This window comes from Eleginops maclovinus, chromosome 17, assembly GCF_036324505.1.
Source record: "Eleginops maclovinus isolate JMC-PN-2008 ecotype Puerto Natales chromosome 17, JC_Emac_rtc_rv5, whole genome shotgun sequence".
NCBI classification, from domain to species: domain Eukaryota; kingdom Metazoa; phylum Chordata; class Actinopteri; order Perciformes; family Eleginopidae; genus Eleginops; species Eleginops maclovinus.
This window is the reverse complement of record NC_086365.1, coordinates 15,949,926-15,964,782: the sequence shown is the minus strand read 5'-3', so window position 1 is coordinate 15,964,782 and position 14,857 is coordinate 15,949,926. Positions and strand designations below refer to the sequence as shown.

At 42.0% G+C, this 14,857-nt stretch overlaps 2 protein-coding genes across 3 annotated transcripts; one reads left to right on the top strand and one right to left on the bottom strand.

Moving 5' to 3' along the window:
- Positions 1-1,222: 1,222 nt before the first annotated feature.
- On the bottom strand, positions 1,223-8,599 carry slc35e3 (solute carrier family 35 member E3). 2 transcript variants are annotated; one of them, XM_063905793.1, is made up of 9 exons: positions 8,226-8,599; positions 6,671-6,862; positions 4,963-5,427; positions 4,226-4,336; positions 4,086-4,145; positions 3,211-3,309; positions 2,936-3,018; positions 2,150-2,234; positions 1,223-2,067 (listed from the first exon to the last, which is right to left on the bottom strand). In XM_063905793.1, the coding sequence occupies exons 3-9, from the start codon at positions 5,362-5,364 to the stop codon at positions 1,966-1,968; spliced, it is 942 nt and encodes a 313-aa protein (XP_063761863.1). In that variant the 5' UTR covers positions 5,365-5,427; positions 6,671-6,862; positions 8,226-8,599; the 3' UTR covers positions 1,223-1,965. The 2 variants fall into 2 exon arrangements, with proteins under 2 accessions (XP_063761863.1, XP_063761862.1); XM_063905792.1 differs by having other exon boundaries at positions 6,597-6,862; positions 8,226-8,354.
- nup107 (nucleoporin 107) lies at positions 7,336-14,818 on the top strand. The gene is made up of 27 exons (XM_063905791.1): positions 7,336-7,427; positions 8,246-8,328; positions 8,658-8,750; positions 8,870-8,952; positions 9,084-9,219; positions 9,310-9,413; positions 9,540-9,655; positions 9,736-9,784; positions 10,020-10,091; positions 10,197-10,285; positions 10,361-10,436; positions 10,569-10,682; positions 11,016-11,106; positions 11,202-11,281; positions 11,459-11,518; positions 11,656-11,801; positions 11,896-11,944; positions 12,046-12,115; positions 12,206-12,321; positions 12,542-12,731; positions 12,807-12,913; positions 13,162-13,264; positions 13,382-13,542; positions 13,741-13,866; positions 14,020-14,133; positions 14,338-14,505; positions 14,627-14,818. Exons 1-27 carry the CDS (start codon positions 7,420-7,422, stop codon positions 14,732-14,734), a joined length of 2,712 nt encoding a protein of 903 aa, XP_063761861.1. The 5' UTR covers positions 7,336-7,419; the 3' UTR covers positions 14,735-14,818.
- The last annotated feature ends 39 nt before the right edge of the window (positions 14,819-14,857 follow it).

The window sequence follows — 14,857 nt, the reverse complement described above, 5'->3', positions numbered from 1 at the left end:
CTTTGGCGCGAGGGGGCGGGACGGAATGCAAGGGAGTTCCTTCAAAATAAAAGCCCTCGTCTGGTAAACGTATGGACGTATAAACACAAAAACGACACACAATGATAGAAAAAGATTTAAGTTGTTGTTGGAATAATACGAGACAGGTCGTAGAGACAGGCTTGAATATCCCCTCAGAGTCTACACTGAAAAGACACATACATAGTTCGGTTAATTTTCGAAGATATTGACAGATCAATAACCCAAACACAAAATGTTCCCTAAAATCTTAACCACCATAGTAAAGAAGACAAGGTTTGTAACCTTATTTCCATCAAAACAAAGCCTACACACCGTCCACCGAGCTGCACAACTTCTATAGAGGAACCATCTACCAAGTCCAAAATCCTGAAACAAAAATATGAAATAACTTAAATAAAGTTCTAGTAAAATCACTTCACACACTTTCTAACACTTCCCCTGCTGCTTATGCTACATTAAAACATGTTGTTTTTAATAATGTTTTGGTTTTAGAAAACGTTTTTGATAAGAGATATTTATATCTATAAAAAAACATTTATTTTGTTCAGAAATCTAGTTTACGTTTCAGACCTGTGCTGTAAACATCCCAATGTCCCTGTGCATTGTAGTCTCGATGCTACCTTTTAATGTAAAGAAATCACAACCTAAAATGGAATGCAATTGAATTAAAAGCAGTGTAAAGTACACTGGACCTTCATTGGAAACTAAATAAGAGTCTGTGAGTTTTTGTTTTTTTACAGCAGCTCCTAGATTTTCCTTCCCAGGAGATTACAGATATTTTCCAACACAGTCATTCATCTGAACAGCCGCTCTGTGTGTGTGTGCGTGTGTGTGTGTGTGTGTGTGAACAAGGGGTGCCGTTGTAGAGTTATTGACATTACTGGAGGCTCAGCTCGGAGCCACAGGAAATCTAAACAGAGGAGCTGTTCACAGGAAAACGAGGTGTGGTTATAAAGAACGAAGCCACGTTCACATTCTGTATAATGAGCACCTACAGCACGTTTACAGCCTGCTGAACTACATTTACTCAAGTATCTTACATAAGTCCAACTGCGTGCATTACTAGAGTTTGCCCATTTACTAAATCCCTTAATTTCGAAGGGAAACATCGTTTCTATTTTAAACTTTAAATGCATATAACAGCAACTGTTCCAGATGTTTCCAGCACATTAAGAATATACACAAAACACAAGAGTCCAAATGGCATTATTTTTGATTAATTCAGTGCTTTCTCTTTTAATTTTATGCAAAACGATGCATTGTTTTTACAAAAAAAGCAGGTTTTAAAGAAGTCAACGGTCATTACATCAGTTTTTAGTGAAATGAAAAATGTAAAAGTTTTGTAATCTATGGTAGAAATCACAGCTAGGTGGGACTGATGGAGCTTTAAAAAAACTGATTCAAACATGTGAAAAATAAAGAAAAACATAAATTAAAGTAACGCTGAACGAGAAAAGGAGCAGGACTAAACAAAAATACTGTTAAACCATTAAACCTATTATTTGTTAGCTTTTGATCTGTGAAGTTATTTGTTATTTGGCTCAAAAGTGTAGAAAATACTGACTGATTAATTGATTGATTGATGAATAAAATGCAGGAACAGCTTGAAAGTAGTTGGACTATTGTCTCAGACGGTGTCGAGGTATATTAGAGAAATGATTTCATGTAAAAAATATGTTTTTAAATTAAAGTCTGTTGTGCATGTTCATTCAGCCATTTTAAAGTCTCATTAAGTTAAGAAAACCTTCTATTCCCAGCACCCATTTTCCCTTTAAAGCAGGAGTCTTGTTGATCAAAAATCCACGTGAAAAGAGGGATGAGGTGAGTGGACAGCGATGAAAATCTTTCCTCTTCTAGAAAAATACATTTTTTATATATAAAGAGTTCTCTGCAGGCGTCGGCCAATGGCAGGAGTCCGTGCAGATGATTGACAGGTGCGCCAGCCTATGGTCTTTGAGCGAGACGGCTCTTCCCCTCCTCCTGTTCGGCCAGCTTGAAGTGAGTGTAGGACAAAATACCGGCCAGAGTGCAGAGGATCCCCAAAGCCTGAGGGGGAGAAACATATTATAATAGGAACGCAGCCAGAGGCTGCTGGTTTCAATCCTCAGGGCAGCAGAGTGAGACTCACCTGGTTGATTGATAGCGGGTCATGGAAGATTAAGTATCCTCCGACCAGAGTGATGCAGAATTTAAAATGTCCAAACATGTTGTAGCTGCAGAGTAGAGTTAAGAGAACAACAACAACACATAGAAAAGCATCTAAAATAATGAAATATAATATCTAGAAAAGTTCCAGAAGAAGGTGAAAGATCTAATACCTAACTGAAGAAACCCCTTAAGTAAGATTATAAATATCCTCACAAAGCCCACAGGAGACCAGATACCCCCAAAACTATGAAACCTTACAAAACCTCCTAAATAAAACCCTCAAGGTGACCATAAACCCCACCAAGAATCCCTCAACCCTGATTATCACCCCAGAGAGAAGAGCAAAGAACTTCTAAAGACCACCAGAAATCCTCTCCAAAAGTTCTCAAACCAGTAGGCTCGCCACAAAGCTGTAAACTCCTCCTGAAAAACACTTGACATTCCCCAGAAAAAGTCCCTAAAAAAAGTTCTCAAAGCCATTTAACCTCAGAGAGAAAACCAAACACACCAACAAGAGACAAGAAACCCTCTTAAAAAAACCTGAACCCCTTAAATCCCTCTGAATGAAGAGCAGAGACCCCTAAAAAAGGTTCTGAATTCAACTTAATGCAATGCTTTAAACCTCCCTTGAGTCCCTGAAACTGCTTAAAGCCCCCCACTAACACAGTCCGTAAACCTCTTCAGTAAAAAGCCAATAAATATGAACCCCCTTAACTCCCTTCAGACCCCAACAAATGTCTTCAAACTTCCTTTTATTTGAGGATACGTGACAGCCGAGGTGTTCCCGATGATCCAGTAGATGGACAGGTTGACCAGGAACGCCACCACGCCTGAGAACAGCACTGTCGCCTAGGCAACAAGAGACAGAACCCTGTTACTACAGCAACGAGGCACAAAATGATCTAAGCCTTCAAAATAAAAGCATGGAGTAGTTTTAATGAAAGTGTTTACTAAGACATTTTGATATAATTGAGTGTGTGTGTGTGTGTGTGTGTGTGTGTGTGTGTGTGTGTGTGTGTGTGTGTTTGTGTCGAGTCTCACCAGGGCAGGCAGAGACCAGGGTCCGAATATTCCTCCGTCTCCTGTCAGCGGCTCAAACATGGGAACGATGCACAGCAGGAAGCCTGATGAGAGGGGAGCCTGAAAGAAAAGTCATTAACAGTCATTACCTTAAAAAAACATGTCACTATTACAGCCACAGAGGTCGTGCTCTGACCTGTATCAAACATATGGAACTTCATTGGTTTTCTATTGGCAGATGAGTAGCCTGTTTGTGTATTTTGTGTGGGAAACAGAGATTAGGGTTGGACCATCACGTCTCAAATGAAGGGGAACAAGTCCTACGTGGACGTCGACAAATCAACAAGTGAGACCCCGATTAAAGACCAGGAAGTCCCAGGTCAAAATTCAATTCCCAAACAAACCTAAATCAAGTCCCAGAACATAACATATAAAGCTTAAGTCTAGTCCCAAATAAAGAAAGGTCCCTGACTCAAGGCCAGCAAGTCCCAACTTATTTTGGTGACTAAGTGTCAACAAGTCCCGAGTAAAAACCAACAGGTCTGAAGTTTAGTCCTGAATAAAAGAGAAAAGTTCTCACATCAAGTACTATGAGAATGTGGGAAACTGTACCAAAAAGAGTCCTAGGACAAACCCTAAAGTCCCAAATAAACTCTGAAGTAATAACCAAGTCAAGTCACAAGCTAAGGTCAACAAGTCCCACCTTTACTTCTAAGTACACATCAGTAAGTGTTTGTAGAAAGCTGCTGTCACCGTGACTCAGGAAGACGGCTGTGAGCACTGTGCAGATAACACGCACTGATAAGCCTCTCTATCAGGAGACATTAAGCAATAAGTGACCCTTGTGCTGCTTTGGACACAATACAAGAGCTTTCATATGAAATGATGAGTCCCACCTGGTAGTACAGAAGCTGCATGGAGTTCACCTGCAGCTCATGTTGTTTAGCTCCGACCCACTGAGAGAAAGGAGGAGAGAAAGCTGCTTTTATTTCAGTTTATTTAACAGAAACGTTTCATTGAATCTATGTTTACTCACCACTTGGTACAGCGACGTCACCAGGACCCCCAGCGTTGCAAACACCGTCCCCAGCAGGTTGAACCGCACGTCAAAGTACGAGTTCAATATCACCCCTAATGTGATCGGCACCTGGAGACAAAACACATTTACAGCTCAGATTCTGCATCAAAACGGGCAGAACTTTTACAGAAATGAGGATTTTTATTTTATTTATTGCAAGATTTCTCTTCCTCTTATTGAATGTTGGATTAGTGAGACGTAAGAGACCATTGTGCATATGACAAATAAAGCCTTTAAATCCTTGAAGGACTAGAGAATATTTTTCCTTTAGAGCTCGGACTGAAACGAGGACATTTCTTAAACCTTCCATAAATGTTTTTCATGCATTTCTCTCCTGTACTCATTTCTTTGCTCAAATACACATAATTATATACCATGACAGTATTTATTCTTCATTTTGCATCCTGTTTCACCTTTGTCTATTTTACTTGTGTATTTTTCTTATATCTGCAACCTGCTTGCACCATTATTTCTATTCCACTATTTTCTCACCTTATTTTTTATATTTATTTTAGTGTTTTAAGGGTTTTTGTTGGAGGAGCTCGAGACATCTAAATGCCATTTGATGTAATGTAATGGGCATCTGAAAAACAAAGCCTTTGAATCTTAAATCCTTGAAGAACTGAATATATTCTTCCATTTTCAAGCCAAAGCCTTTGAAACAACATGGGTTTTAGTTCTCAAACGTTCCGTACCAGAGTGAGTTTGATCTTGGTGGAGAAGGTTTTCTTGTAGTACGTGGTCTGGATGAGGATGATGACGGGTGTAGTCATGGCTTTGGCCAGCTGGTACGTTCCTATGGCGTTGTTCTGCAGCGAAAGGTTGGTGAACGCCACGAAGCCACAGAAGCTCAGAGCCAGCCACACGATCCTGCGGATCGGGAGGCTTTTCGGGGCGAAAATGTCCATCTTTTGGCAGACGTAGAGTCCCAGCCACGTGACCACGAAGTGAACGAGGGTCAGGGTCATGTTGGGGAAGCCGTAGTGGACGTAGATCCATTTGTTGATGAAGACGATGCAGATGGAGGACAGCAGGTTGACCAGCAGGCCGGCGACGAGGCGCCCGTTGGCTGATAAATTAAGTAATGTCTGCGCCATGGTTCTGGAAGTCTCTCAGCTGAGCGTTCCCAATCCGAGCTTTGTTCAACTACTCTGTTAACACTGGAAAACAAACGGGAAAGAGAAAGTTAGAAGGTTTAAACTTCATACAGTATCCATCAGATATTGAGCAAAATGCTAACTGACGGCGTTTTAGAGAAGAGCAGTAATTATGTAAATACAACAATGCAACGTACGGATGGAAGATCAGCAAAAAGTTGAGAAGGAACCACGAGAAAATGTGCTCATTGTGCAGAGGTTTGCACATTTCATTATATTGTGTTATAATGAGGTAATATTACTAAGCATTATGTCCCTGTCATAGTAGGTGAATGTACAGCTAAGGTTAACCACTTTTATTTATAGAGATTGCAAGTACCCAAATACTGACTTTTAGGTAATTGTTTTCTAGTGTTTGTGAATTATATCTCTACTTAATTTCATTTCAGTGGAAAATATTGGCTTAATATTCCACTTTATTACAGCTACAGCCAACAAGTCAGATCAGTTTATCAAATACTAAGCTTTGTTACACACTGCTAAAGTCTATAAAGTAGTTTGTATGAGCTTCACTTCCACCAGTTATAACTCTAATTGAAAAGCAATAAAGAAACATACACTAATATCCACATTTAACGCTGAAAGGGGTGATTTAGCTTTGAGTTGTATGTCACACTTAACTATAAATAGTTGTCAATTAATCTAGTTAAGCGAACAGTACAATAGCCTTTTATTAGTAGTGGGGTAAAGGTGTAAAACTCAAGTCAAGTACATCAGATATGTACTTTGTTGAGTTTCTCAGCACATTCTGCCGTTTTTAACAGTGAAATAGCTGAGTTAGAGCTATAGAAATAGCTAATGGAGATTAAACTGTGAGTTGCATGTTAAATAAAGTGTGTTACAGTTAGTTAACACAGTATATTACATTCAGAAGTATGATTCAGAATACTCAATTGTCCATTACATTTACATATAAAGGACATATGTCTTTGGCTCTGGCAAATAAGTTAGAATAACACTTATTATAGACAGACAACATTCAACTCATGCACACAAAAAGAGGGAAATTACATCTTTAAGTGACAATCTTAATTAAAGTGCAGATTGCTATTAGTTTAAAAAGATAGTCTGAAGACAATCTGTCTGTCTGTCTGTCTGTCTGTCTGTCTGTCTGTCTGTCTGTCTGTCTGTCTGTCTGTCTCTTATTCTGCCACGCATTAGGAAAAGTTTACCTAGGGTCTCCATCTTTCCATCTGTCCCCCCTCTTTTCCTCCGCCTGTCTACTTCCAGAGGATCAAACACACACCGAGAGCTGTAGAGTCTCTATCCGGGAATCGGAGCTCCGACCCGGCCTTACTGGTGACGAATCCCCGTTACTTTTCCGGAGGATTTCCCCCCTGCTCTCCAGCTGATTAGAACCGTGATTTCTGGTTACAAGCCGCCCAGTGTGTTCCTGTTTCCTCCGTGTTTAACTTCGAATAACCGGCTGCAACAGCGACTGGTAGTGGAGTGGAGGGAGAGCAGCAGAAAGAAGAGAAGAAGAATAAAAATAACATTTGAAAATAAAAATAATACAACATTTGGAAAAAATAAAATAAAATAAAATTAGAAAACATAAAATAATTAAGGTACATATTATTAAATGAATACACATCTATTTAGATAAAGTTGAAGGAATACATTTAAAAAATACCCTATGTACAGAGACTGCAAATTGTCCGTGTAAGATTATTAACATCTACAACAACAAATTACTCACTACACACAAAACACTTTGAGAGGTAAATCAAGACAGGGCATCATATACAACATAAACAATAAAGCATAAACACATTTTCCATGATAATATCACATGATGTTTCCCAATTTCAAATTCATCAATTGTACTTGAACAGTTTTACACGATATCCAGTATGCAATATAGCACCGAACACTAGGGGGCAACATTGAGCTGCATGGCCTCCAGTGTGCCGGGTTTTCAAAACAGAGTAAGTAAAAAAACCCACGAAGAAGAATCCTGTTGAGCCTCGTGAAGCGGGAATTGACAGCAAGACCATGGACTGGTAAATTACATTTATTAAACTTCTATTTGACATCTTTAGTTATATATGTTATGTCTGTATGTAAACTATGTTTTTCATTTAGCCAGCTCTGCGGCTACTTCACTTTGTTAGCTCGGGCTAACGTCTCCGTTCATTATGAATGGTGAAGCTAACAGATGCTAATGTTGACATATTTGAACAGAATGATAATAACGTGTTTCTACAGACACTAAGTGGAGATAAACATACAGTGTGCTTGTCTGTAACACCCAAAGGTTTTGTTAAATGCTATAACAAGTATTTATAGTCGTTAACTGCTGAGTTAATGAATGTCTTATTGTGTCAAACACATTGTAGCTAGGCAGATTTACTCTATTGTTTTTGACAAACTTGTGTTTTACTTGCCTTTTTCCGTTTTCTGTACTCATATTTACATATTGCACTTTTTTTACTGCACTACTTTGCAGATTCCTATTGTTAATGCCAACGTATTAGACAACAATTTATATTGTTGTAGATGAAACTAGCCTTTCTAATCAAAGTGACCATTAAGCATGTAAACGCATCAACCTGTGATGTGCATGATTCTGTAATGGGCCATAATGCATAATGTCTACCTCTCGTACTATGTACTTTATACATGTTGATCATCATACCTACTTTATGCATAATACGTTCTTTTGCATTGGTAAAACATATGTCATGCAACCTCTTCCATCACATTAGTAATATAACAGTTAATCGATTATTGTAATACTTTGTGACTTTCTTTACTGTCTAATCTGTGCAGCTCTAATGTATTTATACACAAACACGTACCATCTCCTTTTGTCTTCAAGGGCTCAAAAGGAGCTGCCGTCTCCGGTGGTTCGAGATGACGAGGTGACCCTGGCTGCCCGTCGGAGGAGGAAGAAGGTGGCGTGTATCCTGCAGCTGAGAGAAAGACAGTGTGTGTGCGTGTGTCTAACTTTAAATTTGATTATTTTTTACTGGATTTGGAAAAGTGTTTGTATAAAACAATCATTGAAGGCATTACCTTGGAGGGGCACTATTTATATTAATTTCTTCTGATTTTATACTACTTGAAGACTAGAGATACTCTTTAGTTGTATTCCTAGATTAAATAAGAAATGCACACATTTTAAGGGATGGAAAACCTTTTGAGGGGTGCACCTAAAATAAAACCTTTCTAGTATTTATTAACGATGTCAGAGCTGTCAGTGTTGTTGTTTCCCTGAGCACTGGTCTCAGTCCCGTCCCCCGGCAGCAGCCCCATCTCTTCCACCGTGACACCAGCTCGCTCCACGATGAGGAACTCTCCGGCTTCACTCTTCAGACAGGCTGGTAGGACGCGCACACACATGCACTCACACACACACACAAATGACTATCCTCAACTATTAAAGAGCTCCTTATTTATTTAGACTATACACCCACTCTCAACTCTTGTGTTTCCCTCTCAGTTACTCCCAGGGTTCCAGATGTTTCCACCATTTTGGCTCCAGCAGGTCGAACGCCTCGATACACACACACACCAAGACAGTTGGTGAGACATGTACACACTCTTAAATAACCACTTAAAGGGTTTTTGATCGAGTCTTGCAGAACTATCAAATTGTGGCATAAATAGTAAGAAATGACTTCAGGAGTAACTCTATAATTGATTGATGTGTCTAGAATTTGGACGACAGCGATTGGACAAGCCAAATGTACATCTCTCCTGATTCGAGAATGGAGAACACCAGCTTCTTCACGGAGGACATCACCAACCTCAGCTCGGCACTACTGAAGGAGGACGACCCTGGAGAGGCTGGTGAGGGAAACAAACGCTCCCAAACCCACTATTTTGCATTGTTAGTTGTTGTTTTTTACACCCTCCTGTTATTTTTCCACATCTTTTCAGCGGCTGCCAGTCTTTTCCCAGAATTCCTCGGGTCCTTTCTGAAACACTCTTCAACTGCGGTGTTTGAGCTGCTGGAGGATTACCAGGCGCTCTGCCAGGACAAGGTACGCTCCAAATTCAAAGCTAATTTTTGCTCGTTAGCCTGGCTGTACTTAAAAGACACACACCAGCAGCTGTAGTATCGCTAATGAAGTGTTTGTGTAGTTTCTCACCTTCTCTCTGTGTTTCAGGTGGACGTGCTGGAGTCTGTAGTAGTCCGAGCAGGTCAGAACAGTAAGACAGCCGGGGTTCGCTGGCTGCTGCAGCAGGAGAACTGTTCGTGGAGACTCATCACCTCTCTCTACAGGTACCCGTCTCACTGATCCTACCTGTGTGTCTGCATGTCTCTGTTCTTGCCTCTGAGTGATCGACCGTGTGTTTCTGCAGGGACCGGGTCCAGTTGGCGCTGGAAGATGACATGATGACAGACATAGCTGTGAGTGACTTTGAAACATTGGCACACACTACCCACCACCGTCTGTTTCTTGGTGCAATTCCAATTCGAGCATAAAAAAAGCATTTACCTAACTGATCTATAACGTCAAATAGTGATCATCCGAACCTAAAGCCAATACCAGCACACACTCATCATGTACACACTGACCTGAAGTCTGAATCCTCTGCTTCTGGAGGCTGTAACGATGACGTTGTGCGTGTGTCTCGGTGTTTAGGTTCCCAGTGAGAGTGAGAAGGTGGTGGTGGAGCAGCTGTTCCAGCGAGACGCCACCATACGACAGAGTCAGGTAACAAACCCTCATCTTTTTCTGCTTCTTCCTCCAGCTTCAAAGCGAGGATGCAGCATTAATTTCAACAGAACTGCTGCTACAGAGTTTGTGTTTGTGTCGCAGCTAGTCGTTGATTGGCTGGAGAGCATCGCCAAGGATCAGATTGGAAACTTTGCAGATAATATCGAGTACTACGCCAAAAACGTCTGCTGGTGAGTTCACATCCATCTGTGTGTGTTGAGATCTTCAGGTTCTTTCTCTAAAAACAAAATGTGTTTGTGTTTCAGGGAGAACACCCTCCATACGCTGAAGATGAAGAGGAAGAGTGGCACCGGCTTCACTGTCCCTCTGGTCACTGAGCTGGTGAGACGTGTGGAAATTATAATTCGTTCTATGTATTTAATATCCTGTAAAGCACATGATGAAAAGGTTTGAGCTGAGTGTTGTTAATTATGGCACTTATTAGCTCCTTAAGAAACGTGTGCGTGTGTTCAGGACCCGGACGCTCCTCTCCGGCAGCAGCGCCCCCTAGTGGATCTGGACAGAGAGGACGACGCTCGTCTGATGAAGAACCTCTTCACCCTGATCAGAGCCGGAATGACTGACGAGGTAAAAAGAGAGCCGAGGATTCTGGGTCATTTTATATTTACATATTTTAAAAGGAAAGGTTTTTAAAGCATCCTCTTCGTAAAGGACAGCCTGTGCCAAGATTAAGACCAAGCGCTCAGTGCTATTCTGACAATTTTGACAATATTGGGACCTAGTTTCAAAAATAAAAGCCCTCTCCAAGTGTCATAAACAAGCTGTTTTAAATTCAGATTAGTCTCCTAGAATAAAGAAGCTATCCTAAATTTAGAGAAGATGTGTACGGTATTACAGATTGCAGCTAAGCTTTGAAATATTGATGTATTATTTATTATCCACATCCCCGTGTGTCTCCAGGCTCAGAGGCTGTGTAAGCGCTGTGGGCAGGCCTGGAGAGCTGCCACTCTGGAGGGATGGAAACTATACCACGACCCCAACATGACCTCAGGTAATCCCAGTTTGACCTCATTGATACACCTGTTACAGTGTGTCAGTGCAGGAGTTACCTTCATCTTCCTCCTCTTCCTCCTCCTCGGTCTGCAGGGAGTGTGGCGCTGCAGCCGGTGGAAGGGAACCCTCAAAGGGGAATCTGGAAGGCCTGTTGCTGGAGGATGGCTGAGGAGGTAAAAAACACACTCACACATACACACTCACAAACACCAAAAATAAACTGTAAAAAGTTAACTGTGTGTGTGTGTGTGTGTGTGTGTGTGTGTGTGTGTGTGTGTGTGTGTGTGTGTGTGTGTGTGTGTGTGTGTGTGTGTGTGTGTGTGTGTGTGTGTGTGTGTGTGTGTGTTTAGGAGCAGTTGAACAGATACGAGAAAGCCATCTACGCCAGCCTGAGTGGAAACCTCAAACCGGTAAGATTGTATTTCTTTTAGAAGTCAGCAGAGTAAGGAAGCCTTGTTGCTTCATGGGTCGGGTTTCATAGTATTTAATCAGATCTGTAAAACACTTACCGTGTGTGTGTGTGTGTGTGTGTGTGTGTGTGTGTCAGATGCTGGCAGTGTGTGAGTCGTGGGAGGACTGTGTGTGGGCGCACTTCAGAGTTATGGTGGACTCGCTGGTGGAAAAGGATCTGATGTCATCGGGTATGGCTCACCAAGAAGTGGAGACACTGCCGCGGGAATACCTGGAGGCCAAGTACGACACAAACACACACACACACACACACACACTCTGAAGTAAAGTCACTTGTTATTACTGAAATAAAAACACCCTCTGTTTCTCTTTTCAGCTGGACAATGGAGAAGGTGTTTGAGGAGCTTCAGGCCTGTGAGTTGAAGGTGAGACTTTCACATTGACTTTGATTTTTGAGTCACATGACTGAACACACATAAAACAAACTTATTTGTGTGTATGTATGTGTGTGTGTGTGTGTGTGTAGAGGGTGTTGGAGGAGACAAAACAGCACTACCACATCATCCAGAAGTTTGTCATCCTGGGAGACATCGACGGTAAGACGCCTGAGGAGAAATCTCCTTTAAACATAGAAAGTAAAAAGGGAAAAATAATCATTTTTGTAAATCTCTTTCCTTCTCTCTCAGGTCTGTTGGAGGAGTTTTCTGATTGGCTTACAGACTGTAAGCCCCTCCCCTCCCACTTGCTGCGCTTCATGACTCACCTGCTGCTGTTTTACCGCTCTCTGGGTTTGGCTCTGAAGGTAAATGTGGACGATTAGTTGTCAAACCTTTTAAGTGAGAAAACATCTGTAGCATCTTTCAAATGGGTTGCTTCCTCTCAACCAGACTGAAATATCTTTCAACTTTAGGATAGATTAGAATGACATTCATGTTCCCCAGAGGATAAATCCTGGGTGATTCCTTGACTCAACAAGAAGTTCAACATATTGTTTGATTTGGACTCTCCTGTTTCTCTCCCAGGAGGAGGTGTGTGTGGATGTGCTGAAGGCGTACGTCTCCCTCCTGATCCGGGACCAGCAGACCGACCTGGTGGCTAACTACGTCAGCCAGCTACCCTCTGAGCTCGCCAGCGTTCAGTACGCCGCCTTTCTAGAGACCGTCACCCAGCCCGAGATCCGCCCCCGCTGCCTTCAGCTCGCCACCGACGCCGGTGAGACGGAAACACTGAAACACACACGATGAGAGCAGAAATATAACACACATTATTATTAAACGGTTTGTGTAGGTCTGGATGTCGCCGCGATAACCAAGCTGGTGGTGGAGACGGTGAGAGAGAGAGATGAAACCGAGTTCACTCACCACAGCCAGTCGCTGGAGACCGGAACTACTAAGGTACAGATTTAAATACAAACAGACACTTTAAAAAAATAATAATAAGGTTTTACAGGTAAATAATGCACTTTTAGCTCATCTCATACTAGAAATCAACAACACCTATAACCACGGTGGCATATAAACATGTAAAAATGAATGATTTACTCAAAGGTTTTATCCATAAAACCTCTTTAAAATGTACATAGTTTGTAGACAGCTGTATGTGGAGGAGTAGGTGGAGTTACTGTGATGCTGTGCCCTGATAGGAGGACCTGAGGAAGATCGACGTCATTGATTGGCTGCTGTTTGACCCCGCCCACCGCGCAGAGTCGCTAAAACAATCCAACGCCATCATGCGGAAGTTCCTGGGTAAGTTTTTCTATTCACTGTCAAACAAATTCTGTAATTCTGTCTGTCTTTTGGCTCCAAGTACCATGATGCATTGCGTCTCTCTGACTTCCTGTCCGTCTCTCTCTTTCCTCTCAGCCACGCAGAAACACGACGCAGCCAAGGCGGTGTTCTCCAAAGTTCCCGAGGATTCGATGAGGGAGATCTACTGCCAATGGTCGGGGGTCGGACAGACCACTCCTCTCCCTGCTGACGACGAGAACTCCATCAGAGAACACCTGTGCATCAGAGCGTACCTGGTGCGTCTCCACGGTTACCTTTTTATAACCATACAACCTCAATTATAGACCTTAATTATGTATATGGTTATATGATACCTGTATCCAATTAATCGGTGCCTCTAATGTTTTAAACTTGACAAATAATCAGTATTCTTCACATTATACCAGCTCTGTACCTTCAGTCTGTTCTGATGTCTCTTCAATTTTTTCCCACAGGAAGCCCACGAGGCGTTCACTGATTGGTTCAGCCACAGCAACTCCGCCCCCCAGAAACCTGCACCTGCACCTGAGGCCAAATTCACAGAGAGGGTAGCCAATGAGATGAGAGAGAAGGAGTACCAGGTACAAATATACACAGTTTATAGCTTGCTTTAAGTATTTACTACGTGTCTAAAGTTATGAAAGACATACAGGATCTGTGCTCTGTTACTTAAGTACTAGTTCCAGCAGAACAATATATAAATATGTACTTCATCAAATTGTTTTCTGTGTTAGTCGTCCCTGTCTGCCTGGTCGGGCCGTCTGGACGTCCTGACTGAAGATGTGAAAGAGAGGATCTACAACGTGCTGCTGTTCGTGGACGGAGGCTGGATGATCGACAACAGAGAGGTAACCGTTTATGACACGATGAAGACCTTTTATTAACGTATAACCCCCAGGAATTAAGAAACATAACCCAAGTTTCATTCAAAGGAACCAGAGGATAAGTTGAGGGACTGTAAGACAGCTTTAGGAGCCCTACATTTTCCTAGTTCAGTTCTTCAGGTTGGAATTTCTCGGGAATTTAATTGACGATTTCTGGTTGTGTTTCAGGATTCGGAGCCGGATTCAGAGCGCAGCCACCAGATGGCGGCGTTGCGCTGCCTGTGTTTGCCTCGCCTCAGCTTCCTGCTGCTCAGCGTCCTGCAGAACTCTTCCAGACACCAGGAGGCGCTGCGGCTCGCTGACATCATCTCCTCCGACCAGCACCGCCTATACCAGGTAAACACAGACGTTAAGTCATTAATGCATCATGCATGTAAATCCATGCATCTCTAGCTTTTTACACCAAAGCTAATTCCTTGTTGTCTTCTTTGTCATTTGTTTGTTTGTTTACCCACAGGTGTTCTCTAAGGAGGAGCTGAGGAGGTTCCTGCAGAAGTTGAGGGAGTCATCTCTCGCTCTGCTGGACCGAGGGCTCGACCCGCTGGGCTACGAGCTGCAGGCGTGAACACACACAGAACGGTGTCGGACTCACTGATGTGATCTTGTTCTTGTTAAAGTTTTTTCTAAATAAATCCTTTGTTTTGCTGTACTTGTGTTTTCCTAATTTCAATACGGTCTAAATGTTTGG